The sequence below is a fragment of the Symphalangus syndactylus genome, chromosome 1 (assembly GCF_028878055.3).
Source record: "Symphalangus syndactylus isolate Jambi chromosome 1, NHGRI_mSymSyn1-v2.1_pri, whole genome shotgun sequence".
Taxonomy (NCBI): domain Eukaryota; kingdom Metazoa; phylum Chordata; class Mammalia; order Primates; family Hylobatidae; genus Symphalangus; species Symphalangus syndactylus.
Window position 1 is genome coordinate 39,537,422 of NC_072423.2, and position 26,596 is coordinate 39,564,017.

At 59.1% G+C, this 26,596-nt stretch overlaps 7 protein-coding genes across 8 annotated transcripts in view; 6 read left to right on the forward strand and 1 right to left on the reverse strand.

Annotated features, from left to right (window-relative positions):
- Window positions 1–26,596, reverse strand: part of KATNAL2 (katanin catalytic subunit A1 like 2) — a 274,880-nt gene that overhangs the window by 107,004 nt on the left and 141,280 nt on the right. The gene's annotated exons all lie outside the window — the stretch shown is intronic.
- Window positions 1,182–3,051, forward strand: LOC129457689 (elongin-A3). Its single transcript, XM_055233136.2, has 2 exons — window positions 1,182–2,837; window positions 2,931–3,051. The coding sequence occupies exons 1-2, from the start codon at window positions 1,303–1,305 to the stop codon at window positions 3,049–3,051; spliced, it is 1,656 nt and encodes a 551-aa protein (XP_055089111.2). The 5' UTR covers window positions 1,182–1,302.
- On the forward strand, window positions 5,801–7,682 carry LOC129457712 (elongin-A3). Its single transcript, XM_055233170.2, has 2 exons — window positions 5,801–7,456; window positions 7,562–7,682. The coding sequence occupies exons 1-2, from the start codon at window positions 5,922–5,924 to the stop codon at window positions 7,680–7,682; spliced, it is 1,656 nt and encodes a 551-aa protein (XP_055089145.2). The 5' UTR covers window positions 5,801–5,921.
- LOC129457685 (elongin-A3) lies at window positions 10,432–12,313 on the forward strand. Its single transcript, XM_055233122.2, has 2 exons — window positions 10,432–12,087; window positions 12,193–12,313. The coding sequence occupies exons 1-2, from the start codon at window positions 10,553–10,555 to the stop codon at window positions 12,311–12,313; spliced, it is 1,656 nt and encodes a 551-aa protein (XP_055089097.2). The 5' UTR covers window positions 10,432–10,552.
- Window positions 15,063–16,944, forward strand: LOC129457667 (elongin-A3). Its single transcript, XM_063613940.1, has 2 exons — window positions 15,063–16,718; window positions 16,824–16,944. Exons 1-2 carry the CDS (start codon window positions 15,184–15,186, stop codon window positions 16,942–16,944), a joined length of 1,656 nt encoding a protein of 551 aa, XP_063470010.1. The 5' UTR covers window positions 15,063–15,183.
- LOC129457720 (elongin-A3) lies at window positions 19,694–21,575 on the forward strand. The gene is made up of 2 exons (XM_055233178.2): window positions 19,694–21,349; window positions 21,455–21,575. The coding sequence occupies exons 1-2, from the start codon at window positions 19,815–19,817 to the stop codon at window positions 21,573–21,575; spliced, it is 1,656 nt and encodes a 551-aa protein (XP_055089153.2). The 5' UTR covers window positions 19,694–19,814.
- On the forward strand, window positions 24,327–26,208 carry LOC129457696 (elongin-A3). The gene is made up of 2 exons (XM_055233149.2): window positions 24,327–25,982; window positions 26,088–26,208. Exons 1-2 carry the CDS (start codon window positions 24,448–24,450, stop codon window positions 26,206–26,208), a joined length of 1,656 nt encoding a protein of 551 aa, XP_055089124.2. The 5' UTR covers window positions 24,327–24,447.

The window sequence follows — 26,596 nt, forward strand, 5'->3', positions numbered from 1 at the left end:
CCACCTGAGGTCAGGTGTTGCAGAACAGCCCGACCAATATGAGGCAATCCCCTCTCTTCTACAAAGACGAAACTCGGTTGGACTTGCTGGCCAGCGCCTGTAAAAGCAGCTACTCAGGGGGCTGAGATAGGAGAACCGCTCGAACCCGGGAGGCGGAGGTTGCAGTGAGCCCAGATCCCACCGTTGCACTCCAGCCTGGACGACAAAAGCCAAACTCCGTCTCAAAATTTAAAAACAAAACCTCAGAAAAGCTTCCCCAGCAAGGGCCAGAGTCAGCGCCCCTCTCTATTTCTTGACAGCAATTCAGGAGAGAATGTCAGGCGGCCTGCAAAACTCACAAGAGAGCAGAATATCCTCCCCAAGGCAGAGGAGCCACACCCTGTTTCTAGAGGTGGAGTAGCCACCCATCACCCCGCAGCCCCTCCCCACTCCCAGCCAGAAAGCCCAGTCCCTGGGAAGCAAATCCACCGGCAACAACCTTTCTTCGTGGAAAACGCTTCCCCTGCCAAAATGGAAAACAAACATGATACGAAGTCCCCTCACACAACGTCAATCCCAGATAAAGGGCTGTTGTCCTCTGTTGGTTCTTCTGCCTAGGATTTTGCCTGGCGGGTGCTGTTATTTCCGCTTTTGCTGCCAGGAAGATTCCCTCTGTGTCTTTTGGAATCCACAGATGTGGAACCTGGGAACACGGAGGGCCAACGGTAGAACTCAGTGGGGTGTGTCCAGGGTGCAATTAACCGAATCAACCTGTGGGGCACAGCAGTCCACCTGGCGTGGACCGTCCCGACTGGCTGCCTTGGGCCGACGGAATGAATTCGTATTGGGGCGGGGCAGCCCAGGGGCCAAGGGTGGCAGGGCTGGAGCCCCGGGCGGGCCTGGGGCTGGCTATATAAGGCCGGGCTCTGGCAGGGGAGCTTCCTTCGGCGTTGGACGGACGGCGCACCGCGGAGGTCAGTGGGGGCTGCGGCTCCACATCCCCAGGAAGAGAAGCGGGCCTGCTCGGCTGTCTGCAAGGACCGGCGTTCCAGACCGAGTGGCCCGCTGCTCCGAGGACCCAGCTCGCTCCAGGTTGTGGGGACTCCCCGCCCCGAGGCCTGCGGTCCGCGAGGACCAGCGCCCCGGAACCAGTGGCCCACTGCTCCGAGGACCGAGCTTGCTCCAGGCTGCGACTCCACATCCCGAGGTCGCTGCCTGGCGACCGGGCAGCGAGGACCGGCCACCCCAGACTTCGTGTGTCCCGCCGCCCCGAGGACAGAGCCGCGACCGCCAGGGCAGCGACGCCTGCACAGCTCTGGCGAGATGGCGGCAGGGTCCACTACGCTGCGCGCGGTGGAGAAGCTGCAGGTGCGTCTGGCCACTAAGACGGACCCGAGAAAGCTAGAGAAATATTTGCAGAAACTCTCCGCCTTGCCCATGACGGCAGACATCCTGGCGGAGACTGGAATCAGAAAGGCGGTGAAGCGCCTGCGGAAGCACCAGCAGGTGGGCGACTTTGCCAGAGACTTAGCGGCCCGGTGGAAGAAGCTGGTGCTTGTGGACCGAAACACCGGGCCTGACCCACAGGACCCTGAGGAGAGCGCTTCCCGACAGCGCTTCGGGGAGGCTCTTCAGGACCAGGAAAAGGCCTGGGGCTTCCCAGAAAACGCGACGGCCCCCGGGAGCCCATCTCACAGCCCTGAGCACAGACGGACAGCGCGCAGAACACCTCCGGGGCAACAGAGACCTCACCCGAGGTCTCCCAGTCGCGAGCCCAGAGCCGAGAGAAAGCGCCCCAGAATGGCCCCAGCTGATTCCGGCCCCCAACGGGCCCCTCCAACGCGCACCGCTCCCCTCCCCATGCCCGAGGGCCCTGAGCCCGCCCTGCCCGGGAAGGAACCCGGAAGAGGCCACGCTCACGCCGCTCAGGGCGGGCCTCTGCTGGGTCAGGGCTGCCAGGGCCAACTCCAGGGGGAAGCCGTGGTGAGCCACAGCGAGGGGCACGAATCGTCCCGCTGGGCTTCGGCTCAGAAATCGCCTCCTGTGCAGGAAAGCCAGTCAGAGAGGCTGCAGGCGGCCGGCGCTGATTCCGCCGGGCCGAAAACGGTGCCCAGCCCTGTCTTCTCAGAGCTCTGGGACCCCTCAGCGGACTGGATGCAGGCCAACTACGATCTGCTGTCCGCTTTTGAGGCCATGACCTCCCAGGCACAGCCAGAAGCACTCTCCGCGCCAACGTTCCAGGAGGAAGCTGCTTTCCCTGGACGCAGAGTGAATGCTAAGAGGCAGGTGTACTCGGGCTCCAGGCCTGCCTGCCAGCTGCAGGTGCTGACGCTGCGCCAGCAGTGCCTCCGGGTGCTTAGAAACAATCCGGACGCCCTCGGCGACGTGGGAGGGGTCCCCTACTCGGTTCTTGAACCCGTTCTGGAAGCGTGGACGCCTGATCAGCTGTATCGCAGAGAGAAAGACAATCACGCACTGGCTCGAGAGACAGATGAATTATGGAGGATTCATTGTCTCCACGACTTCAAGGAAGAAAAGCCACAGGAGCACGAGTCTTGGCGGGAGCTGTACCTGCGGCTTCGGGACGCCCGAGAGCAGCGGCTGCGAGTAGTGACCACGAAAATCCGATCAGCACGTGAAAACGAACCCAGCCGCCGTCAGACAAAGATGATCTGTTTCAACTCTGCGGCCAAGACGCCTCAGGATGCTTCCAGCAGGCAAGGGAAGTCAGCAGGAGCAGCTGACCCGGGAAATGGAGGGATCAAGCCAGCCCCCAAGCCCGCAGGAAGCAGCCAGGCTCCCTCCAGCCAGGGCGCCGGGGGGCTCGGGGACGGCGGCGGGGGCGGCATCATTAGCGGCAGCAGCAGCAGCAGCAGCGGCAGCAGCAGCAGCAGCAGCAGCAGCAGCAGCGTCCTTCACCGGCTCCCTGAGGAGCGGGCCAACCCCTGCCAGAGCAGCAGCAATGAGCACGGGGCGCCCGCGGCCAAAACCCGGAAACAGGCTGCCAAGAAAGTGGCCCCGCTGATGGCCAAGGCAGTTCGCGACTACAAGAGAAGATTCTCCCGACGATAAACTCAGGACTTGCCTTACAGATAAAATCAGGGGGGAGGAGGACCAATGCAAAGTCAATGCGGGTTGGGGAACGAAACTTCCAATGGGCACCAGAACCCTTGGCTTGGTGCAAAGTTGAGCCTCTGAATTCTGCAGGGGTCAAGTGCTGGCCCTGTGACTTTCGCCTCCCACACCCAGCCACTGCCTCCCTCCTTGGAGGACACCTCAGAATTCACAAGATATTCTGAAGGCATTCGAATCAATTCTACTTTGGCGGTTCACTGATTGTTTTTTAAAAAACGCCCTAGTTGCAATCATAAATCAGGTACAAGATGTGACATTCTCTTTCGTCTTCCTTTCGTGTGAAATCATCGAGTGCATAAGGACTTCTTAGACACAAACTCTCAATCCGTTAGTTGACACTGATAACTGCGACTACGCAGAAGGTTTTGTGGCTGCTGTTGGTTTCTTTTAGATAAAAGGCCGGGCATGATCCTGTAATCGCGAGCCGTCCTCCTCTGGGAGGCCGAGGAAAGCAGCTCGCTTGAGCCCAGGAGGTGGAGACCAGGCTGCGCCAAACGGAGAAACCCCGTCTCCACAAAAGATACCAAAATTAGCCCGGCGTGGTGGCACGGCCCCCGTGGTCCCAGCTGAGGGGCAGCAGCGCCTGAGCTGGGCAAGGGGAGGGTGCACTGACCCTTCCTCATTCCACTGCACCCCAGCCTGGGTGACACAACCAGAGCACATCTCAATGCAAACTGCTGTTTAGTTGAAGAGAGCAACTCTCGGATTTCATACATAAACGCTAACAACTGGTACGTTCCTTAAGTCAAAATACTTTTACTAAGCACCGCATAGAATCATTCCCAATCTTTTCAACCAGAACCCCCGTGAAAGAACGGCGACACCTTAATCAGCTCATTTAGGTTCTCGATCAGGAAGTCTAAACCTGCCAATCAGAGTTTCTAATTACCATGAGATGACCGGCTTAACTACCTTGAGTTCACCTCCTACCAGCTCCTGCAAGCTTTGCTGAACGTGTGCATTCTAACTCAGGGCACTTGTTGGCTTCACGAGGGCAGGTAATCACAGGACCGTGTGCCAGATACGACACACGCACATACACACTAACAAAGACACACACACACACAAACACGCAAACGCACACGCATACACACACGCACACACACAAACACCATTAACTAAAGGTCGTTCTTAGGCGTTACCGACAGTGAGGGGTAGAGAGAGAAATACAAAGACATAAGCCACAAGGCAAAAGCGAGCAAGGGCAGCAGAAGAGATCAAAGTACTGAACCCTGGGCTGTCAGCAGAATGGGTGCTGGGAAGCTTATGGAAGCAGGCACCAGGCTGGATGCCGGTGCACGTCAAAAGAGTCCCTCAAGCCTGAAGAACACGTAAGGAGTCAGAAGAGGGTGCCACAGAGTTACCACCCTGAAGGAAGTCAGAAAAGCATTCGTTCCGGGGAAGGGGACATAATCCCATCAGCGACCGTGTAAAAACTCAGACATGTCCGGGCACGGTGACTCACGCCTGTATTCCCATGGCTTTGGGAGGTCGAGGCCGGCAGACCACCTGAGGTCAGGTGTTGCAGAACAGCCCGACCAATATGAGGCAATCCCCTCTCTTCTACAAAGACGAAACTCGGTTGGACTTGCTGGCCAGCGCCTGTAAAAGCAGCTACTCAGGGGGCTGAGATAGGAGAACCGCTCGAACCCGGGAGGCGGAGGTTGCAGTGAGCCCAGATCCCACCGTTGCACTCCAGCCTGGACGACAAAAGCCAAACTCCGTCTCAAAATTTAAAAACAAAACCTCAGAAAAGCTTCCCCAGCAAGGGCCAGAGTCAGCGCCCCTCTCTATTTCTTGACAGCAATTCAGGAGAGAATGTCAGGCGGCCTGCAAAACTCACAAGAGAGCAGAATATCCTCCCCAAGGCAGAGGAGCCACACCCTGTTTCTAGAGGTGGAGTAGCCACCCATCACCCCGCAGCCCCTCCCCACTCCCAGCCAGAAAGCCCAGTCCCTGGGAAGCAAATCCACCGGCAACAACCTTTCTTCGTGGAAAACGCTTCCCCTGCCAAAATGGAAAACAAACATGATACGAAGTCCCCTCACACAACGTCAATCCCAGATAAAGGGCTGTTGTCCTCTGTTGGTTCTTCTGCCTAGGATTTTGCCTGGCGGGTGCTGTTATTTCCGCTTTTGCTGCCAGGAAGATTCCCTCTGTGTCTTTCGGAATCCACAGATGTGGAACCTGGGAACACGGAGGGCCAACGGTAGAACTCAGTGGGGTGTGTCCAGGGTGCAATTAACCGAATCAACCTGTGGGGCACAGCAGTCCACCTGGCGTGGACCGTCCCGACTGGCTGCCTTGGGCCGACGGAATGAATTCGTATTGGGGCGGGGCAGCCCAGGGGCCAAGGGTGGCAGGGCTGGAGCCCCGGGCGGGCCTGGGGCTGGCTATATAAGGCCGGGCTCTGGCAGGGGAGCTTCCTTCGGCGTTGGACGGACGGCGCACCGCGGAGGTCAGTGCGGGCTGCGGCTCCACATCCCCAGGAAGAGAAGCGGGCCTGCTCGGCTGTCTGCAAGGACCGGCGTTCCAGACCGAGTGGCCCGCTGCTCCGAGGACCCAGCTCGCTCCAGGTTGTGGGGACTCCCCGCCCCGAGGCCTGCGGTCCGCGAGGACCAGCGCCCCGGAACCAGTGGCCCACTGCTCCGAGGACCGAGCTTGCTCCAGGCTGCGACTCCACATCCCGAGGTCGCTGCCTGGCGACCGGGCAGCGAGGACCGGCCACCCCAGACTTCGTGTGTCCCGCCGCCCCGAGGACAGAGCCGCGACCGCCAGGGCAGCGACGCCTGCACAGCTCTGGCGAGATGGCGGCAGGGTCCACTACGCTGCGCGCGGTGGAGAAGCTGCAGGTGCGTCTGGCCACTAAGACGGACCCGAGAAAGCTAGAGAAATATTTGCAGAAACTCTCCGCCTTGCCCATGACGGCAGACATCCTGGCGGAGACTGGAATCAGAAAGGCGGTGAAGCGCCTGCGGAAGCACCAGCAGGTGGGCGACTTTGCCAGAGACTTAGCGGCCCGGTGGAAGAAGCTGGTGCTTGTGGACCGAAACACCGGGCCTGACCCACAGGACCCTGAGGAGAGCGCTTCCCGACAGCGCTTCGGGGAGGCTCTTCAGGACCAGGAAAAGGCCTGGGGCTTCCCAGAAAACGCGACGGCCCCCGGGAGCCCATCTCACAGCCCTGAGCACAGACGGACAGCGCGCAGAACACCTCCGGGGCAACAGAGACCTCACCCGAGGTCTCCCAGTCGCGAGCCCAGAGCCGAGAGAAAGCGCCCCAGAATGGCCCCAGCTGATTCCGGCCCCCAACGGGCCCCTCCAACGCGCACCGCTCCCCTCCCCATGCCCGAGGGCCCTGAGCCCGCCCTGCCCGGGAAGGAACCCGGAAGAGGCCACGCTCACGCCGCTCAGGGCGGGCCTCTGCTGGGTCAGGGCTGCCAGGGCCAACTCCAGGGGGAAGCCGTGGTGAGCCACAGCGAGGGGCACGAATCGTCCCGCTGGGCTTCGGCTCAGAAATCGCCTCCTGTGCAGGAAAGCCAGTCAGAGAGGCTGCAGGCGGCCGGCGCTGATTCCGCCGGGCCGAAAACGGTGCCCAGCCCTGTCTTCTCAGAGCTCTGGGACCCCTCAGCGGACTGGATGCAGGCCAACTACGATCTGCTGTCCGCTTTTGAGGCCATGACCTCCCAGGCACAGCCAGAAGCACTCTCCGCGCCAACGTTCCAGGAGGAAGCTGCTTTCCCTGGACGCAGAGTGAATGCTAAGAGGCAGGTGTACTCGGGCTCCAGGCCTGCCTGCCAGCTGCAGGTGCTGACGCTGCGCCAGCAGTGCCTCCGGGTGCTTAGAAACAATCCGGACGCCCTCGGCGACGTGGGAGGGGTCCCCTACTCGGTTCTTGAACCCGTTCTGGAAGCGTGGACGCCTGATCAGCTGTATCGCAGAGAGAAAGACAATCACGCACTGGCTCGAGAGACAGATGAATTATGGAGGATTCATTGTCTCCACGACTTCAAGGAAGAAAAGCCACAGGAGCACGAGTCTTGGCGGGAGCTGTACCTGCGGCTTCGGGACGCCCGAGAGCAGCGGCTGCGAGTAGTGACCACGAAAATCCGATCAGCACGTGAAAACGAACCCAGCCGCCGTCAGACAAAGATGATCTGTTTCAACTCTGCGGCCAAGACGCCTCAGGATGCTTCCAGCAGGCAAGGGAAGTCAGCAGGAGCAGCTGACCCGGGAAATGGAGGGATCAAGCCAGCCCCCAAGCCCGCAGGAAGCAGCCAGGCTCCCTCTAGCCAGGGCGCCGGGGGGCTCGGGGACGGCGGCGGGGGCGGCATCATTAGCGGCAGCAGCAGCAGCAGCAGCGGCAGCAGCAGCAGCAGCAGCGGCAGCAGCCGCAGCAGCAGCAGCGTCCTTCACCGGCTCCCTGAGGAGCGGGCCAACCCCTGCCAGAGCAGCAGCAATGAGCACGGGGCGCCCGCGGCCAAAACCCGGAAACAGGCTGCCAAGAAAGTGGCCCCGCTGATGGCCAAGGCAGTTCGCGACTACAAGAGAAGATTCTCCCGACGATAAACTCAGGACTTGCCTTACAGATAAAATCAGGGGGGAGGAGGACCAATGCAAAGTCAATGCGGGTTGGGGAACGAAACTTCCAATGGGCACCAGAACCCTTGGCTTGGTGCAAAGTTGAGCCTCTGAATTCTGCAGGGGTCAAGTGCTGGCCCTGTGACTTTCGCCTCCCACACCCAGCCACTGCCTCCCTCCTTGGAGGACACCTCAGAATTCACAAGATATTCTGAAGGCATTCGAATCAATTCTACTTTGGCGGTTCACTGATTGTTTTTTAAAAAACGCCCTAGTTGCAATCATAAATCAGGTACAAGATGTGACATTCTCTTTCGTCTTCCTTTCGTGTGAAATCATCGAGTGCATAAGGACTTCTTAGACACAAACTCTCAATCCGTTAGTTGACACTGATAACTGCGACTACGCAGAAGGTTTTGTGGCTGCTGTTGGTTTCTTTTAGATAAAAGGCCGGGCATGATCCTGTAATCGCGAGCCGTCCTCCTCTGGGAGGCCGAGGAAAGCAGCTCGCTTGAGCCCAGGAGGTGGAGACCAGGCTGCGCCAAACGGAGAAACCCCGTCTCCACAAAAGATACCAAAATTAGCCCGGCGTGGTGGCACGGCCCCCGTGGTCCCAGCTGAGGGGCAGCAGCGCCTGAGCTGGGCAAGGGGAGGGTGCACTGACCCTTCCTCATTCCACTGCACCCCAGCCTGGGTGACACAACCAGAGCACATCTCAATGCAAACTGCTGTTTAGTTGAAGAGAGCAACTCTCGGATTTCATACATAAACGCTAACAACTGGTACGTTCCTTAAGTCAAAATACTTTTACTAAGCACCGCATAGAATCATTCCCAATCTTTTCAACCAGAACCCCCGTGAAAGAACGGCGACACCTTAATCAGCTCATTTAGGTTCTCGATCAGGAAGTCTAAACCTGCCAATCAGAGTTTCTAATTACCATGAGATGACCGGCTTAACTACCTTGAGTTCACCTCCTACCAGCTCCTGCAAGCTTTGCTGAACGTGTGCATTCTAACTCAGGGCACTTGTTGGCTTCACGAGGGCAGGTAATCACAGGACCGTGTGCCAGATACGACACACGCACATACACACTAACAAAGACACACACACACACAAACACGCAAACGCACACGCATACACACACGCACACACACAAACACCATTAACTAAAGGTCGTTCTTAGGCGTTACCGACAGTGAGGGGTAGAGAGAGAAATACAAAGACATAAGCCACAAGGCAAAAGCGAGCAAGGGCAGCAGAAGAGATCAAAGTACTGAACCCTGGGCTGTCAGCAGAATGGGTGCTGGGAAGCTTATGGAAGCAGGCACCAGGCTGGATGCCGGTGCACGTCAAAAGAGTCCCTCAAGCCTGAAGAACACGTAAGGAGTCAGAAGAGGGTGCCACAGAGTTACCACCCTGAAGGAAGTCAGAAAAGCATTCTTTCCGGGGAAGGGGACATAATCCCATCAGCGACCGTGTAAAAACTCAGACATGTCCGGGCACGGTGACTCACGCCTGTATTCCCATGGCTTTGGGAGGTCGAGGCCGGCAGACCACCTGAGGTCAGGTGTTGCAGAACAGCCCGACCAATATGAGGCAATCCCCTCTCTTCTACAAAGACGAAACTCGGTTGGACTTGCTGGCCAGCGCCTGTAAAAGCAGCTACTCAGGGGGCTGAGATAGGAGAACCGCTCGAACCCGGGAGGCGGAGGTTGCAGTGAGCCCAGATCCCACCGTTGCACTCCAGCCTGGACGACAAAAGCCAAACTCCGTCTCAAAATTTAAAAACAAAACCTCAGAAAAGCTTCCCCAGCAAGGGCCAGAGTCAGCGCCCCTCTCTATTTCTTGACAGCAATTCAGGAGAGAATGTCAGGCGGCCTGCAAAACTCACAAGAGAGCAGAATATCCTCCCCAAGGCAGAGGAGCCACACCCTGTTTCTAGAGGTGGAGTAGCCACCCATCACCCCGCAGCCCCTCCCCACTCCCAGCCAGAAAGCCCAGTCCCTGGGAAGCAAATCCACCGGCAACAACCTTTCTTCGTGGAAAACGCTTCCCCTGCCAAAATGGAAAACAAACATGATACGAAGTCCCCTCACACAACGTCAATCCCAGATAAAGGGCTGTTGTCCTCTGTTGGTTCTTCTGCCTAGGATTTTGCCTGGCGGGTGCTGTTATTTCCGCTTTTGCTGCCAGGAAGATTCCCTCTGTGTCTTTCGGAATCCACAGATGTGGAACCTGGGAACACGGAGGGCCAACGGTAGAACTCAGTGGGGTGTGTCCAGGGTGCAATTAACCGAATCAACCTGTGGGGCACAGCAGTCCACCTGGCGTGGACCGTCCCGACTGGCTGCCTTGGGCCGACGGAATGAATTCGTATTGGGGCGGGGCAGCCCAGGGGCCAAGGGTGGCAGGGCTGGAGCCCCGGGCGGGCCTGGGGCTGGCTATATAAGGCCGGGCTCTGGCAGGGGAGCTTCCTTCGGCGTTGGACGGACGGCGCACCGCGGAGGTCAGTGCGGGCTGCGGCTCCACATCCCCAGGAAGAGAAGCGGGCCTGCTCGGCTGTCTGCAAGGACCGGCGTTCCAGACCGAGTGGCCCGCTGCTCCGAGGACCCAGCTCGCTCCAGGTTGTGGGGACTCCCCGCCCCGAGGCCTGCGGTCCGCGAGGACCAGCGCCCCGGAACCAGTGGCCCACTGCTCCGAGGACCGAGCTTGCTCCAGGCTGCGACTCCACATCCCGAGGTCGCTGCCTGGCGACCGGGCAGCGAGGACCGGCCACCCCAGACTTCGTGTGTCCCGCCGCCCCGAGGACAGAGCCGCGACCGCCAGGGCAGCGACGCCTGCACAGCTCTGGCGAGATGGCGGCAGGGTCCACTACGCTGCGCGCGGTGGAGAAGCTGCAGGTGCGTCTGGCCACTAAGACGGACCCGAGAAAGCTAGAGAAATATTTGCAGAAACTCTCCGCCTTGCCCATGACGGCAGACATCCTGGCGGAGACTGGAATCAGAAAGGCGGTGAAGCGCCTGCGGAAGCACCAGCAGGTGGGCGACTTTGCCAGAGACTTAGCGGCCCGGTGGAAGAAGCTGGTGCTTGTGGACCGAAACACCGGGCCTGACCCACAGGACCCTGAGGAGAGCGCTTCCCGACAGCGCTTCGGGGAGGCTCTTCAGGACCAGGAAAAGGCCTGGGGCTTCCCAGAAAACGCGACGGCCCCCGGGAGCCCATCTCACAGCCCTGAGCACAGACGGACAGCGCGCAGAACACCTCCGGGGCAACAGAGACCTCACCCGAGGTCTCCCAGTCGCGAGCCCAGAGCCGAGAGAAAGCGCCCCAGAATGGCCCCAGCTGATTCCGGCCCCCAACGGGCCCCTCCAACGCGCACCGCTCCCCTCCCCATGCCCGAGGGCCCTGAGCCCGCCCTGCCCGGGAAGGAACCCGGAAGAGGCCACGCTCACGCCGCTCAGGGCGGGCCTCTGCTGGGTCAGGGCTGCCAGGGCCAACTCCAGGGGGAAGCCGTGGTGAGCCACAGCGAGGGGCACGAATCGTCCCGCTGGGCTTCGGCTCAGAAATCGCCTCCTGTGCAGGAAAGCCAGTCAGAGAGGCTGCAGGCGGCCGGCGCTGATTCCGCCGGGCCGAAAACGGTGCCCAGCCCTGTCTTCTCAGAGCTCTGGGACCCCTCAGCGGACTGGATGCAGGCCAACTACGATCTGCTGTCCGCTTTTGAGGCCATGACCTCCCAGGCACAGCCAGAAGCACTCTCCGCGCCAACGTTCCAGGAGGAAGCTGCTTTCCCTGGACGCAGAGTGAATGCTAAGAGGCAGGTGTACTCGGGCTCCAGGCCTGCCTGCCAGCTGCAGGTGCTGACGCTGCGCCAGCAGTGCCTCCGGGTGCTTAGAAACAATCCGGACGCCCTCGGCGACGTGGGAGGGGTCCCCTACTCGGTTCTTGAACCCGTTCTGGAAGCGTGGACGCCTGATCAGCTGTATCGCAGAGAGAAAGACAATCACGCACTGGCTCGAGAGACAGATGAATTATGGAGGATTCATTGTCTCCACGACTTCAAGGAAGAAAAGCCACAGGAGCACGAGTCTTGGCGGGAGCTGTACCTGCGGCTTCGGGACGCCCGAGAGCAGCGGCTGCGAGTAGTGACCACGAAAATCCGATCAGCACGTGAAAACGAACCCAGCCGCCGTCAGACAAAGATGATCTGTTTCAACTCTGCGGCCAAGACGCCTCAGGATGCTTCCAGCAGGCAAGGGAAGTCAGCAGGAGCAGCTGACCCGGGAAATGGAGGGATCAAGCCAGCCCCCAAGCCCGCAGGAAGCAGCCAGGCTCCCTCCAGCCAGGGCGCCGGGGGGCTCGGGGACGGCGGCGGGGGCGGCATCATTAGCGGCAGCAGCAGCAGCAGCAGCGGCAGCAGCAGCAGCAGCAGCGGCAGCAGCCGCAGCAGCAGCAGCGTCCTTCACCGGCTCCCTGAGGAGCGGGCCAACCCCTGCCAGAGCAGCAGCAATGAGCACGGGGCGCCCGCGGCCAAAACCCGGAAACAGGCTGCCAAGAAAGTGGCCCCGCTGATGGCCAAGGCAGTTCGCGACTACAAGAGAAGATTCTCCCGACGATAAACTCAGGACTTGCCTTACAGATAAAATCAGGGGGGAGGAGGACCAATGCAAAGTCAATGCGGGTTGGGGAACGAAACTTCCAATGGGCACCAGAACCCTTGGCTTGGTGCAAAGTTGAGCCTCTGAATTCTGCAGGGGTCAAGTGCTGGCCCTGTGACTTTCGCCTCCCACACCCAGCCACTGCCTCCCTCCTTGGAGGACACCTCAGAATTCACAAGATATTCTGAAGGCATTCGAATCAATTCTACTTTGGCGGTTCACTGATTGTTTTTTAAAAAACGCCCTAGTTGCAATCATAAATCAGGTACAAGATGTGACATTCTCTTTCGTCTTCCTTTCGTGTGAAATCATCGAGTGCATAAGGACTTCTTAGACACAAACTCTCAATCCGTTAGTTGACACTGATAACTGCGACTACGCAGAAGGTTTTGTGGCTGCTGTTGGTTTCTTTTAGATAAAAGGCCGGGCATGATCCTGTAATCGCGAGCCGTCCTCCTCTGGGAGGCCGAGGAAAGCAGCTCGCTTGAGCCCAGGAGGTGGAGACCAGGCTGCGCCAAACGGAGAAACCCCGTCTCCACAAAAGATACCAAAATTAGCCCGGCGTGGTGGCACGGCCCCCGTGGTCCCAGCTGAGGGGCAGCAGCGCCTGAGCTGGGCAAGGGGAGGGTGCACTGACCCTTCCTCATTCCACTGCACCCCAGCCTGGGTGACACAACCAGAGCACATCTCAATGCAAACTGCTGTTTAGTTGAAGAGAGCAACTCTCGGATTTCATACATAAACGCTAACAACTGGTACGTTCCTTAAGTCAAAATACTTTTACTAAGCACCGCATAGAATCATTCCCAATCTTTTCAACCAGAACCCCCGTGAAAGAACGGCGACACCTTAATCACCTCATTTAGGTTCTCGATCAGGAAGTCTAAACCTGCCAATCAGAGTTTCTAATTACCATGAGATGACCGGCTTAACTACCTTGAGTTCACCTCCTACCAGCTCCTGCAAGCTTTGCTGAACGTGTGCATTCTAACTCAGGGCACTTGTTGGCTTCACGAGGGCAGGTAATCACAGGACCGTGTGCCAGATACGACACACGCACATACACACTAACAAAGACACACACACACACAAACACGCAAACGCACACGCATACACACACGCACACACACAAACACCATTAACTAAAGGTCGTTCTTAGGCGTTACCGACAGTGAGGGGTAGAGAGAGAAATACAAAGACATAAGCCACAAGGCAAAAGCGAGCAAGGGCAGCAGAAGAGATCAAAGTACTGAACCCTGGGCTGTCAGCAGAATGGGTGCTGGGAAGCTTATGGAAGCAGGCACCAGGCTGGATGCCGGTGCACGTCAAAAGAGTCCCTCAAGCCTGAAGAACACGTAAGGAGTCAGAAGAGGGTGCCACAGAGTTACCACCCTGAAGGAAGTCAGAAAAGCATTCTTTCCGGGGAAGGGGACATAATCCCATCAGCGACCGTGTAAAAACTCAGACATGTCCGGGCACGGTGACTCACGCCTGTATTCCCATGGCTTTGGGAGGTCGAGGCCGGCAGACCACCTGAGGTCAGGTGTTGCAGAACAGCCCGACCAATATGAGGCAATCCCCTCTCTTCTACAAAGACGAAACTCGGTTGGACTTGCTGGCCAGCGCCTGTAAAAGCAGCTACTCAGGGGGCTGAGATAGGAGAACCGCTCGAACCCGGGAGGCGGAGGTTGCAGTGAGCCCAGATCCCACCGTTGCACTCCAGCCTGGACGACAAAAGCCAAACTCCGTCTCAAAATTTAAAAACAAAACCTCAGAAAAGCTTCCCCAGCAAGGGCCAGAGTCAGCGCCCCTCTCTATTTCTTGACAGCAATTCAGGAGAGAATGTCAGGCGGCCTGCAAAACTCACAAGAGAGCAGAATATCCTCCCCAAGGCAGAGGAGCCACACCCTGTTTCTAGAGGTGGAGTAGCCACCCATCACCCCGCAGCCCCTCCCCACTCCCAGCCAGAAAGCCCAGTCCCTGGGAAGCAAATCCACCGGCAACAACCTTTCTTCGTGGAAAACGCTTCCCCTGCCAAAATGGAAAACAAACATGATACGAAGTCCCCTCACACAACGTCAATCCCAGATAAAGGGCTGTTGTCCTCTGTTGGTTCTTCTGCCTAGGATTTTGCCTGGCGGGTGCTGTTATTTCCGCTTTTGCTGCCAGGAAGATTCCCTCTGTGTCTTTTGGAATCCACAGATGTGGAACCTGGGAACACGGAGGGCCAACGGTAGAACTCAGTGGGGTGTGTCCAGGGTGCAATTAACCGAATCAACCTGTGGGGCACAGCAGTCCACCTGGCGTGGACCGTCCCGACTGGCTGCCTTGGGCCGACGGAATGAATTCGTATTGGGGCGGGGCAGCCCAGGGGCCAAGGGTGGCAGGGCTGGAGCCCCGGGCGGGCCTGGGGCTGGCTATATAAGGCCGGGCTCTGGCAGGGGAGCTTCCTTCGGCGTTGGACGGACGGCGCACCGCGGAGGTCAGTGCGGGCTGCGGCTCCACATCCCCAGGAAGAGAAGCGGGCCTGCTCGGCTGTCTGCAAGGACCGGCGTTCCAGACCGAGTGGCCCGCTGCTCCGAGGACCCAGCTCGCTCCAGGTTGTGGGGACTCCCCGCCCCGAGGCCTGCGGTCCGCGAGGACCAGCGCCCCGGAACCAGTGGCCCACTGCTCCGAGGACCGAGCTTGCTCCAGGCTGCGACTCCACATCCCGAGGTCGCTGCCTGGCGACCGGGCAGCGAGGACCGGCCACCCCAGACTTCGTGTGTCCCGCCGCCCCGAGGACAGAGCCGCGACCGCCAGGGCAGCGACGCCTGCACAGCTCTGGCGAGATGGCGGCAGGGTCCACTACGCTGCGCGCGGTGGAGAAGCTGCAGGTGCGTCTGGCCACTAAGACGGACCCGAGAAAGCTAGAGAAATATTTGCAGAAACTCTCCGCCTTGCCCATGACGGCAGACATCCTGGCGGAGACTGGAATCAGAAAGGCGGTGAAGCGCCTGCGGAAGCACCAGCAGGTGGGCGACTTTGCCAGAGACTTAGCGGCCCGGTGGAAGAAGCTGGTGCTTGTGGACCGAAACACCGGGCCTGACCCACAGGACCCTGAGGAGAGCGCTTCCCGACAGCGCTTCGGGGAGGCTCTTCAGGACCAGGAAAAGGCCTGGGGCTTCCCAGAAAACGCGACGGCCCCCGGGAGCCCATCTCACAGCCCTGAGCACAGACGGACAGCGCGCAGAACACCTCCGGGGCAACAGAGACCTCACCCGAGGTCTCCCAGTCGCGAGCCCAGAGCCGAGAGAAAGCGCCCCAGAATGGCCCCAGCTGATTCCGGCCCCCAACGGGCCCCTCCAACGCGCACCGCTCCCCTCCCCATGCCCGAGGGCCCTGAGCCCGCCCTGCCCGGGAAGGAACCCGGAAGAGGCCACGCTCACGCCGCTCAGGGCGGGCCTCTGCTGGGTCAGGGCTGCCAGGGCCAACTCCAGGGGGAAGCCGTGGTGAGCCACAGCGAGGGGCACGAATCGTCCCGCTGGGCTTCGGCTCAGAAATCGCCTCCTGTGCAGGAAAGCCAGTCAGAGAGGCTGCAGGCGGCCGGCGCTGATTCCGCCGGGCCGAAAACGGTGCCCAGCCCTGTCTTCTCAGAGCTCTGGGACCCCTCAGCGGACTGGATGCAGGCCAACTACGATCTGCTGTCCGCTTTTGAGGCCATGACCTCCCAGGCACAGCCAGAAGCACTCTCCGCGCCAACGTTCCAGGAGGAAGCTGCTTTCCCTGGACGCAGAGTGAATGCTAAGAGGCAGGTGTACTCGGGCTCCAGGCCTGCCTGCCAGCTGCAGGTGCTGACGCTGCGCCAGCAGTGCCTCCGGGTGCTTAGAAACAATCCGGACGCCCTCGGCGACGTGGGAGGGGTCCCCTACTCGGTTCTTGAACCCGTTCTGGAAGCGTGGACGCCTGATCAGCTGTATCGCAGAGAGAAAGACAATCACGCACTGGCTCGAGAGACAGATGAATTATGGAGGATTCATTGTCTCCACGACTTCAAGGAAGAAAAGCCACAGGAGCACGAGTCTTGGCGGGAGCTGTACCTGCGGCTTCGGGACGCCCGAGAGCAGCGGCTGCGAGTAGTGACCACGAAAATCCGATCAGCACGTGAAAACGAACCCAGCCGCCGTCAGACAAAGATGATCTGTTTCAACTCTGCGGCCAAGACGCCTCAGGATGCTTCCAGCAGGCAAGGGAAGTCAGCAGGAGCAGCTGACCCGGGAAATGGAGGGATCAAGCCAGCCCCCAAGCCCGCAGGAAGCAGCCAGGCTCCCTCCAGCCAGGGCGCCGGGGGGCTCGGGGACGGCGGCGGGGGCGGCATCATTAGCGGCAGCAGCAGCAGCAGCAGCGGCAGCAGCAGCAGCAGCAGCGGCAGCAGCCGCAGCAGCAGCAGCGTCCTTCACCGGCTCCCTGAGGAGCGGGCCAACCCCTGCCAGAGCAGCAGCAATGAGCACGGGGCGCCCGCGGCCAAAACCCGGAAACAGGCTGCCAAGAAAGTGGCCCCGCTGATGGCCAAGGCAGTTCGCGACTACAAGAGAAGATTCTCCCGACGATAAACTCAGGACTTGCCTTACAGATAAAATCAGGGGGGAGGAGGACCAATGCAAAGTCAATGCGGGTTGGGGAACGAAACTTCCAATGGGCACCAGAACCCTTGGCTTGGTGCAAAGTTGAGCCTCTGAATTCTGCAGGGGTCAAGTGCTGGCCCTGTGACTTTCGCCTCCCACACCCAGCCACTGCCTCCCTCCTTGGAGGACACCTCAGAATTCACAAGATATTCTGAAGGCATTCGAATCAATTCTACTTTGGCGGTTCACTGATTGTTTTTTAAAAAACGCCCTAGTTGCAATCATAAATCAGGTACAAGATGTGACATTCTCTTTCGTCTTCCTTTCGTGTGAAATCATCGAGTGCATAAGGACTTCTTAGACACAAACTCTCAATCCGTTAGTTGACACTGATAACTGCGACTACGCAGAAGGTTTTGTGGCTGCTGTTGGTTTCTTTTAGATAAAAGGCCGGGCATGATCCTGTAATCGCGAGCCGTCCTCCTCTGGGAGGCCGAGGAAAGCAGCTCGCTTGAGCCCAGGAGGTGGAGACCAGGCTGCGCCAAACGGAGAAACCCCGTCTCCACAAAAGATACCAAAATTAGCCCGGCGTGGTGGCACGGCCCCCGTGGTCCCAGCTGAGGGGCAGCAGCGCCTGAGCTGGGCAAGGGGAGGGTGCACTGACCCTTCCTCATTCCACTGCACCCCAGCCTGGGTGACACAACCAGAGCACATCTCAATGCAAACTGCTGTTTAGTTGAAGAGAGCAACTCTCGGATTTCATACATAAACGCTAACAACTGGTACGTTCCTTAAGTCAAAATACTTTTACTAAGCACCGCATAGAATCATTCCCAATCTTTTCAACCAGAACCCCCGTGAAAGAACGGCGACACCTTAATCAGCTCATTTAGGTTCTCGATCAGGAAGTCTAAACCTGCCAATCAGAGTTTCTAATTACCATGAGATGACCGGCTTAACTACCTTGAGTTCACCTCCTACCAGCTCCTGCAAGCTTTGCTGAACGTGTGCATTCTAACTCAGGGCACTTGTTGGCTTCACGAGGGCAGGTAATCACAGGACCGTGTGCCAGATACGACACACGCACATACACACTAACAAAGACACACACACACACAAACACGCAAACGCACACGCATACACACACGCACACACACAAACACCATTAACTAAAGGTCGTTCTTAGGCGTTACCGACAGTGAGGGGTAGAGAGAGAAATACAAAGACATAAGCCACAAGGCAAAAGCGAGCAAGGGCAGCAGAAGAGATCAAAGTACTGAACCCTGGGCTGTCAGCAGAATGGGTGCTGGGAAGCTTATGGAAGCAGGCACCAGGCTGGATGCCGGTGCACGTCAAAAGAGTCCCTCAAGCCTGAAGAACACGTAAGGAGTCAGAAGAGGGTGCCACAGAGTTACCACCCTGAAGGAAGTCAGAAAAGCATTCGTTCCGGGGAAGGGGACATAATCCCATCAGCGACCGTGTAAAAACTCAGACATGTCCGGGCACGGTGACTCACGCCTGTATTCCCATGGCTTTGGGAGGTCGAGGCCGGCAGACCACCTGAGGTCAGGTGTTGCAGAACAGCCCGACCAATATGAGGCAATCCCCTCTCTTCTACAAAGACGAAACTCGGTTGGACTTGCTGGCCAGCGCCTGTAAAAGCAGCTACTCAGGGGGCTGAGATAGGAGAACCGCTCGAACCCGGGAGGCGGAGGTTGCAGTGAGCCCAGATCCCACCGTTGCACTCCAGCCTGGACGACAAAAGCCAAACTCCGTCTCAAAATTTAAAAACAAAACCTCAGAAAAGCTTCCCCAGCAAGGGCCAGAGTCAGCGCCCCTCTCTATTTCTTGACAGCAATTCAGGAGAGAATGTCAGGCGGCCTGCAAAACTCACAAGAGAGCAGAATATCCTCCCCAAGGCAGAGGAGCCACACCCTGTTTCTAGAGGTGGAGTAGCCACCCATCACCCCGCAGCCCCTCCCCACTCCCAGCCAGAAAGCCCAGTCCCTGGGAAGCAAATCCACCGGCAACAACCTTTCTTCGTGGAAAACGCTTCCCCTGCCAAAATGGAAAACAAACATGATACGAAGTCCCCTCACACAACGTCAATCCCAGATAAAGGGCTGTTGTCCTCTGTTGGTTCTTCTGCCTAGGATTTTGCCTGGCGGGTGCTGTTATTTCCGCTTTTGCTGCCAGGAAGATTCCCTCTGTGTCTTTTGGAATCCACAGATGTGGAACCTGGGAACACGGAGGGCCAACGGTAGAACTCAGTGGGGTGTGTCCAGGGTGCAATTAACCGAATCAACCTGTGGGGCACAGCAGTCCACCTGGCGTGGACCGTCCCGACTGGCTGCCTTGGGCCGACGGAATGAATTCGTATTGGGGCGGGGCAGCCCAGGGGCCAAGGGTGGCAGGGCTGGAGCCCCGGGCGGGCCTGGGGCTGGCTATATAAGGCCGGGCTCTGGCAGGGGAGCTTCCTTCGGCGTTGGACGGACGGCGCACCGCGGAGGTCAGTGCGGGCTGCGGCTCCACATCCCCAGGAAGAGAAGCGGGCCTGCTCGGCTGTCTGCAAGGACCGGCGTTCCAGACCGAGTGGCCCGCTGCTCCGAGGACCCAGCTCGCTCCAGGTTGTGGGGACTCCCCGCCCCGAGGCCTGCGGTCCGCGAGGACCAGCGCCCCGGAACCAGTGGCCCACTGCTCCGAGGACCGAGCTTGCTCCAGGCTGCGACTCCACATCCCGAGGTCGCTGCCTGGCGACCGGGCAGCGAGGACCGGCCACCCCAGACTTCGTGTGTCCCGCCGCCCCGAGGACAGAGCCGCGACCGCCAGGGCAGCGACGCCTGCACAGCTCTGGCGAGATGGCGGCAGGGTCCACTACGCTGCGCGCGGTGGAGAAGCTGCAGGTGCGTCTGGCCACTAAGACGGACCCGAGAAAGCTAGAGAAATATTTGCAGAAACTCTCCGCCTTGCCCATGACGGCAGACATCCTGGCGGAGACTGGAATCAGAAAGGCGGTGAAGCGCCTGCGGAAGCACCAGCAGGTGGGCGACTTTGCCAGAGACTTAGCGGCCCGGTGGAAGAAGCTGGTGCTTGTGGACCGAAACACCGGGCCTGACCCACAGGACCCTGAGGAGAGCGCTTCCCGACAGCGCTTCGGGGAGGCTCTTCAGGACCAGGAAAAGGCCTGGGGCTTCCCAGAAAACGCGACGGCCCCCGGGAGCCCATCTCACAGCCCTGAGCACAGACGGACAGCGCGCAGAACACCTCCGGGGCAACAGAGACCTCACCCGAGGTCTCCCAGTCGCGAGCCCAGAGCCGAGAGAAAGCGCCCCAGAATGGCCCCAGCTGATTCCGGCCCCCAACGGGCCCCTCCAACGCGCACCGCTCCCCTCCCCATGCCCGAGGGCCCTGAGCCCGCCCTGCCCGGGAAGGAACCCGGAAGAGGCCACGCTCACGCCGCTCAGGGCGGGCCTCTGCTGGGTCAGGGCTGCCAGGGCCAACTCCAGGGGGAAGCCGTGGTGAGCCACAGCGAGGGGCACGAATCGTCCCGCTGGGCTTCGGCTCAGAAATCGCCTCCTGTGCAGGAAAGCCAGTCAGAGAGGCTGCAGGCGGCCGGCGCTGATTCCGCCGGGCCGAAAACGGTGCCCAGCCCTGTCTTCTCAGAGCTCTGGGACCCCTCAGCGGACTGGATGCAGGCCAACTACGATCTGCTGTCCGCTTTTGAGGCCATGACCTCCCAGGCACAGCCAGAAGCACTCTCCGCGCCAACGTTCCAGGAGGAAGCTGCTTTCCCTGGACGCAGAGTGAATGCTAAGAGGCAGGTGTACTCGGGCTCCAGGCCTGCCTGCCAGCTGCAGGTGCTGACGCTGCGCCAGCAGTGCCTCCGGGTGCTTAGAAACAATCCGGACGCCCTCGGCGACGTGGGAGGGGTCCCCTACTCGGTTCTTGAACCCGTTCTGGAAGCGTGGACGCCTGATCAGCTGTATCGCAGAGAGAAAGACAATCACGCACTGGCTCGAGAGACAGATGAATTATGGAGGATTCATTGTCTCCACGACTTCAAGGAAGAAAAGCCACAGGAGCACGAGTCTTGGCGGGAGCTGTACCTGCGGCTTCGGGACGCCCGAGAGCAGCGGCTGCGAGTAGTGACCACGAAAATCCGATCAGCACGTGAAAACGAACCCAGCCGCCGTCAGACAAAGATGATCTGTTTCAACTCTGCGGCCAAGACGCCTCAGGATGCTTCCAGCAGGCAAGGGAAGTCAGCAGGAGCAGCTGACCCGGGAAATGGAGGGATCAAGCCAGCCCCCAAGCCCGCAGGAAGCAGCCAGGCTCCCTCCAGCCAGGGCGCCGGGGGGCTCGGGGACGGCGGCGGGGGCGGCATCATTAGCGGCAGCAGCAGCAGCAGCAGCGGCAGCAGCAGCAGCAGCAGCGGCAGCAGCCGCAGCAGCAGCAGCGTCCTTCACCGGCTCCCTGAGGAGCGGGCCAACCCCTGCCAGAGCAGCAGCAATGAGCACGGGGCGCCCGCGGCCAAAACCCGGAAACAGGCTGCCAAGAAAGTGGCCCCGCTGATGGCCAAGGCAGTTCGCGACTACAAGAGAAGATTCTCCCGACGATAAACTCAGGACTTGCCTTACAGATAAAATCAGGGGGGAGGAGGACCAATGCAAAGTCAATGCGGGTTGGGGAACGAAACTTCCAATGGGCACCAGAACCCTTGGCTTGGTGCAAAGTTGAGCCTCTGAATTCTGCAGGGGTCAAGTGCTGGCCCTGTGACTTTCGCCTCCCACACCCAGCCACTGCCTCCCTCCTTGGAGGACACCTCAGAATTCACAAGATATTCTGAAGGCATTCGAATCAATTCTACTTTGGCGGTTCACTGATTGTTTTTTAAAAAACGCCCTAGTTGCAATCATAAATCAGGTACAAGATGTGACATTCTCTTTCGTCTTCCTTTCGTGTGAAATCATCGAGTGCATAAGGACTTCTTAGACACAAACTCTCAATCCGTTAGTTGACACTGATAACTGCGACTACGCAGAAGGTTTTGTGGCTGCTGTTGGTTTCTTTTAGATAAAAGGCCGGGCATGATCCTGTAATCGCGAGCCGTCCTCCTCTGGGAGGCCGAGGAAAGCAGCTCGCTTGAGCCCAGGAGGTGGAGACCAGGCTGCGCCAAACGGAGAAACCCCGTCTCCACAAAAGATACCAAAATTAGCCCGGTGTGGTGGCACGGCCCCCGTGGTCCCAGCTGAGGGGCAGCAGCGCCTGAGCTGGGCAAGGGGAGGGTGCACTGACCCTTCCTCATTCCACTGCACCCCAGCCTGGGTGACACAACCAGAGCACATCTCAATGCAAACTGCTGTTTAGTTGAAGAGAGCAACTCTCGGATTTCATACATAAACGCTAACAACTGGTACGTTCCTTAAGTCAAAATACTTTTACTAAGCACCGCATAGAATCATTCCCAATCTTTTCAACCAGAACCCCCGTGAAAGAACGGCGACACCTTAATCAGCTCATTTAGGTTCTCGATCAGGAAGTCTAAACCTGCCAATCAGAGTTTCTAATTACCATGAGATGACCGGCTTAACTACCTTGAGTTCACCTCCTACCAGCTCCTGCAAGCTTTGCTGAACGTGTGCATTCTAACTCAGGGCACTTGTTGGCTTCACGAGGGCAGGTAATCACAGGACCGTGTGCCAGATACGACACACGCACATACACACTAACAAAGACACACACACACACACAAACACGCAAACGCACACGCATACACACACGCACACACACAAACACCATTAACTAAAGGTCGTTCTTAGGCGTTACCGACAGTGAGGGGTAGAGAGAGAAATACAAAGACATAAGCCACAAGGCAAAAGCGAGCAAGGGCAGCAGAAGAGATCAAAGTACTGAACCCTGGGCTGTCAGCAGAATGGGTGCTGGGAAGCTTATGGAAGCAGGCACCAGGCTGGATGCCGGTGCACGTCAAAAGAGTCCCTCAAGCCTGAAGAACACGTAAGGAGTCAGAAGAGGGTGCCACAGAGTTACCACCCTGAAGGAAGTCAGAAAAGCATTCTTTCCGGGGAAGGGGACATAATCCCATCAGCGACCGTGTAAAAACTCAGACATGTCCGGGCACGGTGACTCACGCCTGTATTCCCATGGCTTTGGGAGGTCGAGGCCGGCAGACCACCTGAGGTCAGGTGTTGCAGAACAGCCCGACCAATATGAGGCAATCCCCTCTCTTCTACAAAGACGAAACTCGGTTGGACTTGCTGGCCAGCGCCTGTAAAAGCAGCTACTCAGGGGGCTGAGATAGGAGAACCGCTCGAACCCGGGAGGCGGAGGTTGCAGTGAGCCCAGATCCCACCGTTGCACTCCAGCCTGGACGACAAAAGCCAAACTCCGTCTCAAAATTTAAAAACAAAACCTCAGAAAAGCTTCCCCAGCAAGGGCCAGAGTCAGCGCCCCTCTCTATTTCTTGACAGCAATTCAGGAGAGAATGTCAGGCGGCCTGCAAAACTCACAAGAGAGCAGAATATCCTCCCCAAGGCAGAGGAGCCACACCCTGTTTCTAGAGGTGGAGTAGCCACCCATCACCCCGCAGCCCCTCCCCACTCCCAGCCAGAAAGCCCAGTCCCTGGGAAGCAAATCCACCGGCAACAACCTTTCTTCGTGGAAAACGCTTCCCCTGCCAAAATGGAAAACAAACATGATACGAAGTCCCCTCACACAACGTCAATCCCAGATAAAGGGCTGTTGTCCTCTGTTGGTTCTTCTGCCTAGGATTTTGCCTGGCGGGTGCTGTTATTTCCGCTTTTGCTGCCAGGAAGATTCCCTCTGTGTCTTTTGGAATCCACAGATGTGGAACCTGGGAACACGGAGGGCCAACGGTAGAACTCAGTGGGGTGTGTCCAGGGTGCAATTAACCGAATCAACCTGTGGGGCACAGCAGTCCACCTGGCGTGGACCGTCCCGACTGGCTGCCTTGGGCCGACGGAATGAATTCGTATTGGGGCGGGGCAGCCCAGGGGCCAAGGGTGGCAGGGCTGGAGCCCCGGGCGGGCCTGGGGCTGGCTATATAAGGCCGGGCTCTGGCAGGGGAGCTTCCTTCGGCGTTGGACGGACGGCGCACCGCGGAGGTCAGTGCGGGCTGCGGCTCCACATCCCCAGGAAGAGAAGCGGGCCTGCTCGGCTGTCTGCAAGGACCGGCGTTCCAGACCGAGTGGCCCGCTGCTCCGAGGACCCAGCTCGCTCCAGGTTGTGGGGACTCCCCGCCCCGAGGCCTGCGGTCCGCGAGGACCAGCGCCCCGGAACCAGTGGCCCACTGCTCCGAGGACCGAGCTTGCTCCAGGCTGCGACTCCACATCCCGAGGTCGCTGCCTGGCGACCGGGCAGCGAGGACCGGCCACCCCAGACTTCGTGTGTCCCGCCGCCCCGAGGACAGAGCCGCGACCGCCAGGGCAGCGACGCCTGCACAGCTCTGGCGAGATGGCGGCAGGGTCCACTACGCTGCGCGCGGTGGAGAAGCTGCAGGTGCGTCTGGCCACTAAGACGGACCCGAGAAAGCTAGAGAAATATTTGCAGAAACTCTCCGCCTTGCCCATGACGGCAGACATCCTGGCGGAGACTGGAATCAGAAAGGCGGTGAAGCGCCTGCGGAAGCACCAGCAGGTGGGCGACTTTGCCAGAGACTTAGCGGCCCGGTGGAAGAAGCTGGTGCTTGTGGACCGAAACACCGGGCCTGACCCACAGGACCCTGAGGAGAGCGCTTCCCGACAGCGCTTCGGGGAGGCTCTTCAGGACCAGGAAAAGGCCTGGGGCTTCCCAGAAAACGCGACGGCCCCCGGGAGCCCATCTCACAGCCCTGAGCACAGACGGACAGCGCGCAGAACACCTCCGGGGCAACAGAGACCTCACCCGAGGTCTCCCAGTCGCGAGCCCAGAGCCGAGAGAAAGCGCCCCAGAATGGCCCCAGCTGATTCCGGCCCCCAACGGGCCCCTCCAACGCGCACCGCTCCCCTCCCCATGCCCGAGGGCCCTGAGCCCGCCCTGCCCGGGAAGGAACCCGGAAGAGGCCACGCTCACGCCGCTCAGGGCGGGCCTCTGCTGGGTCAGGGCTGCCAGGGCCAACTCCAGGGGGAAGCCGTGGTGAGCCACAGCGAGGGGCACGAATCGTCCCGCTGGGCTTCGGCTCAGAAATCGCCTCCTGTGCAGGAAAGCCAGTCAGAGAGGCTGCAGGCGGCCGGCGCTGATTCCGCCGGGCCGAAAACGGTGCCCAGCCCTGTCTTCTCAGAGCTCTGGGACCCCTCAGCGGACTGGATGCAGGCCAACTACGATCTGCTGTCCGCTTTTGAGGCCATGACCTCCCAGGCACAGCCAGAAGCACTCTCCGCGCCAACGTTCCAGGAGGAAGCTGCTTTCCCTGGACGCAGAGTGAATGCTAAGAGGCAGGTGTACTCGGGCTCCAGGCCTGCCTGCCAGCTGCAGGTGCTGACGCTGCGCCAGCAGTGCCTCCGGGTGCTTAGAAACAATCCGGACGCCCTCGGCGACGTGGGAGGGGTCCCCTACTCGGTTCTTGAACCCGTTCTGGAAGCGTGGACGCCTGATCAGCTGTATCGCAGAGAGAAAGACAATCACGCACTGGCTCGAGAGACAGATGAATTATGGAGGATTCATTGTCTCCACGACTTCAAGGAAGAAAAGCCACAGGAGCACGAGTCTTGGCGGGAGCTGTACCTGCGGCTTCGGGACGCCCGAGAGCAGCGGCTGCGAGTAGTGACCACGAAAATCCGATCAGCACGTGAAAACGAACCCAGCCGCCGTCAGACAAAGATGATCTGTTTCAACTCTGCGGCCAAGACGCCTCAGGATGCTTCCAGCAGGCAAGGGAAGTCAGCAGGAGCAGCTGACCCGGGAAATGGAGGGATCAAGCCAGCCCCCAAGCCCGCAGGAAGCAGCCAGGCTCCCTCCAGCCAGGGCGCCGGGGGGCTCGGGGACGGCGGCGGGGGCGGCATCATTAGCGGCAGCAGCAGCAGCAGCAGCGGCAGCAGCAGCAGCAGCAGCGGCAGCAGCCGCAGCAGCAGCAGCGTCCTTCACCGGCTCCCTGAGGAGCGGGCCAACCCCTGCCAGAGCAGCAGCAATGAGCACGGGGCGCCCGCGGCCAAAACCCGGAAACAGGCTGCCAAGAAAGTGGCCCCGCTGATGGCCAAGGCAGTTCGCGACTACAAGAGAAGATTCTCCCGACGATAAACTCAGGACTTGCCTTACAGATAAAATCAGGGGGGAGGAGGACCAATGCAAAGTCAATGCGGGTTGGGGAACGAAACTTCCAATGGGCACCAGAACCCTTGGCTTGGTGCAAAGTTGAGCCTCTGAATTCTGCAGGGGTCAAGTGCTGGCCCTGTGACTTTCGCCTCCCACACCCAGCCACTGCCTCCCTCCTTGGAGGACACCTCAGAATTCACAAGATATTCTGAAGGCATTCGAATCAATTCTACTTTGGCGGTTCACTGATTGTTTTTTAAAAAACGCCCTAGTTGCAATCATAAATCAGGTACAAGATGTGACATTCTCTTTCGTCTTCCTTTCGTGTGAAATCATCGAGTGCATAAGGACTTCTTAGACACAAACTCTCAAT

Coding starts and splice junctions, on each gene's coding strand:
- LOC129457720 (XM_055233178.2), top strand. CDS start 19,815: ATGGCGGCAGGGTCCACTACGCTGCGCGCGGTGGAGAAGCTGCAGGTG. Junction 21,350..21,454: donor GGGGGCGGCATCATTAGCGG/CAGCAGCAGCAG, acceptor CAACCCCTGCCA/GAGCAGCAGCAATGAGCACG.
- LOC129457667 (XM_063613940.1), top strand. CDS start 15,184: ATGGCGGCAGGGTCCACTACGCTGCGCGCGGTGGAGAAGCTGCAGGTG. Junction 16,719..16,823: donor GGGGGCGGCATCATTAGCGG/CAGCAGCAGCAG, acceptor CAACCCCTGCCA/GAGCAGCAGCAATGAGCACG.
- LOC129457712 (XM_055233170.2), top strand. CDS start 5,922: ATGGCGGCAGGGTCCACTACGCTGCGCGCGGTGGAGAAGCTGCAGGTG. Junction 7,457..7,561: donor GGGGGCGGCATCATTAGCGG/CAGCAGCAGCAG, acceptor CAACCCCTGCCA/GAGCAGCAGCAATGAGCACG.
- LOC129457689 (XM_055233136.2), top strand. CDS start 1,303: ATGGCGGCAGGGTCCACTACGCTGCGCGCGGTGGAGAAGCTGCAGGTG. Junction 2,838..2,930: donor GGGGGCGGCATCATTAGCGG/CAGCAGCAGCAG, acceptor CAACCCCTGCCA/GAGCAGCAGCAATGAGCACG.
- LOC129457685 (XM_055233122.2), top strand. CDS start 10,553: ATGGCGGCAGGGTCCACTACGCTGCGCGCGGTGGAGAAGCTGCAGGTG. Junction 12,088..12,192: donor GGGGGCGGCATCATTAGCGG/CAGCAGCAGCAG, acceptor CAACCCCTGCCA/GAGCAGCAGCAATGAGCACG.
- LOC129457696 (XM_055233149.2), top strand. CDS start 24,448: ATGGCGGCAGGGTCCACTACGCTGCGCGCGGTGGAGAAGCTGCAGGTG. Junction 25,983..26,087: donor GGGGGCGGCATCATTAGCGG/CAGCAGCAGCAG, acceptor CAACCCCTGCCA/GAGCAGCAGCAATGAGCACG.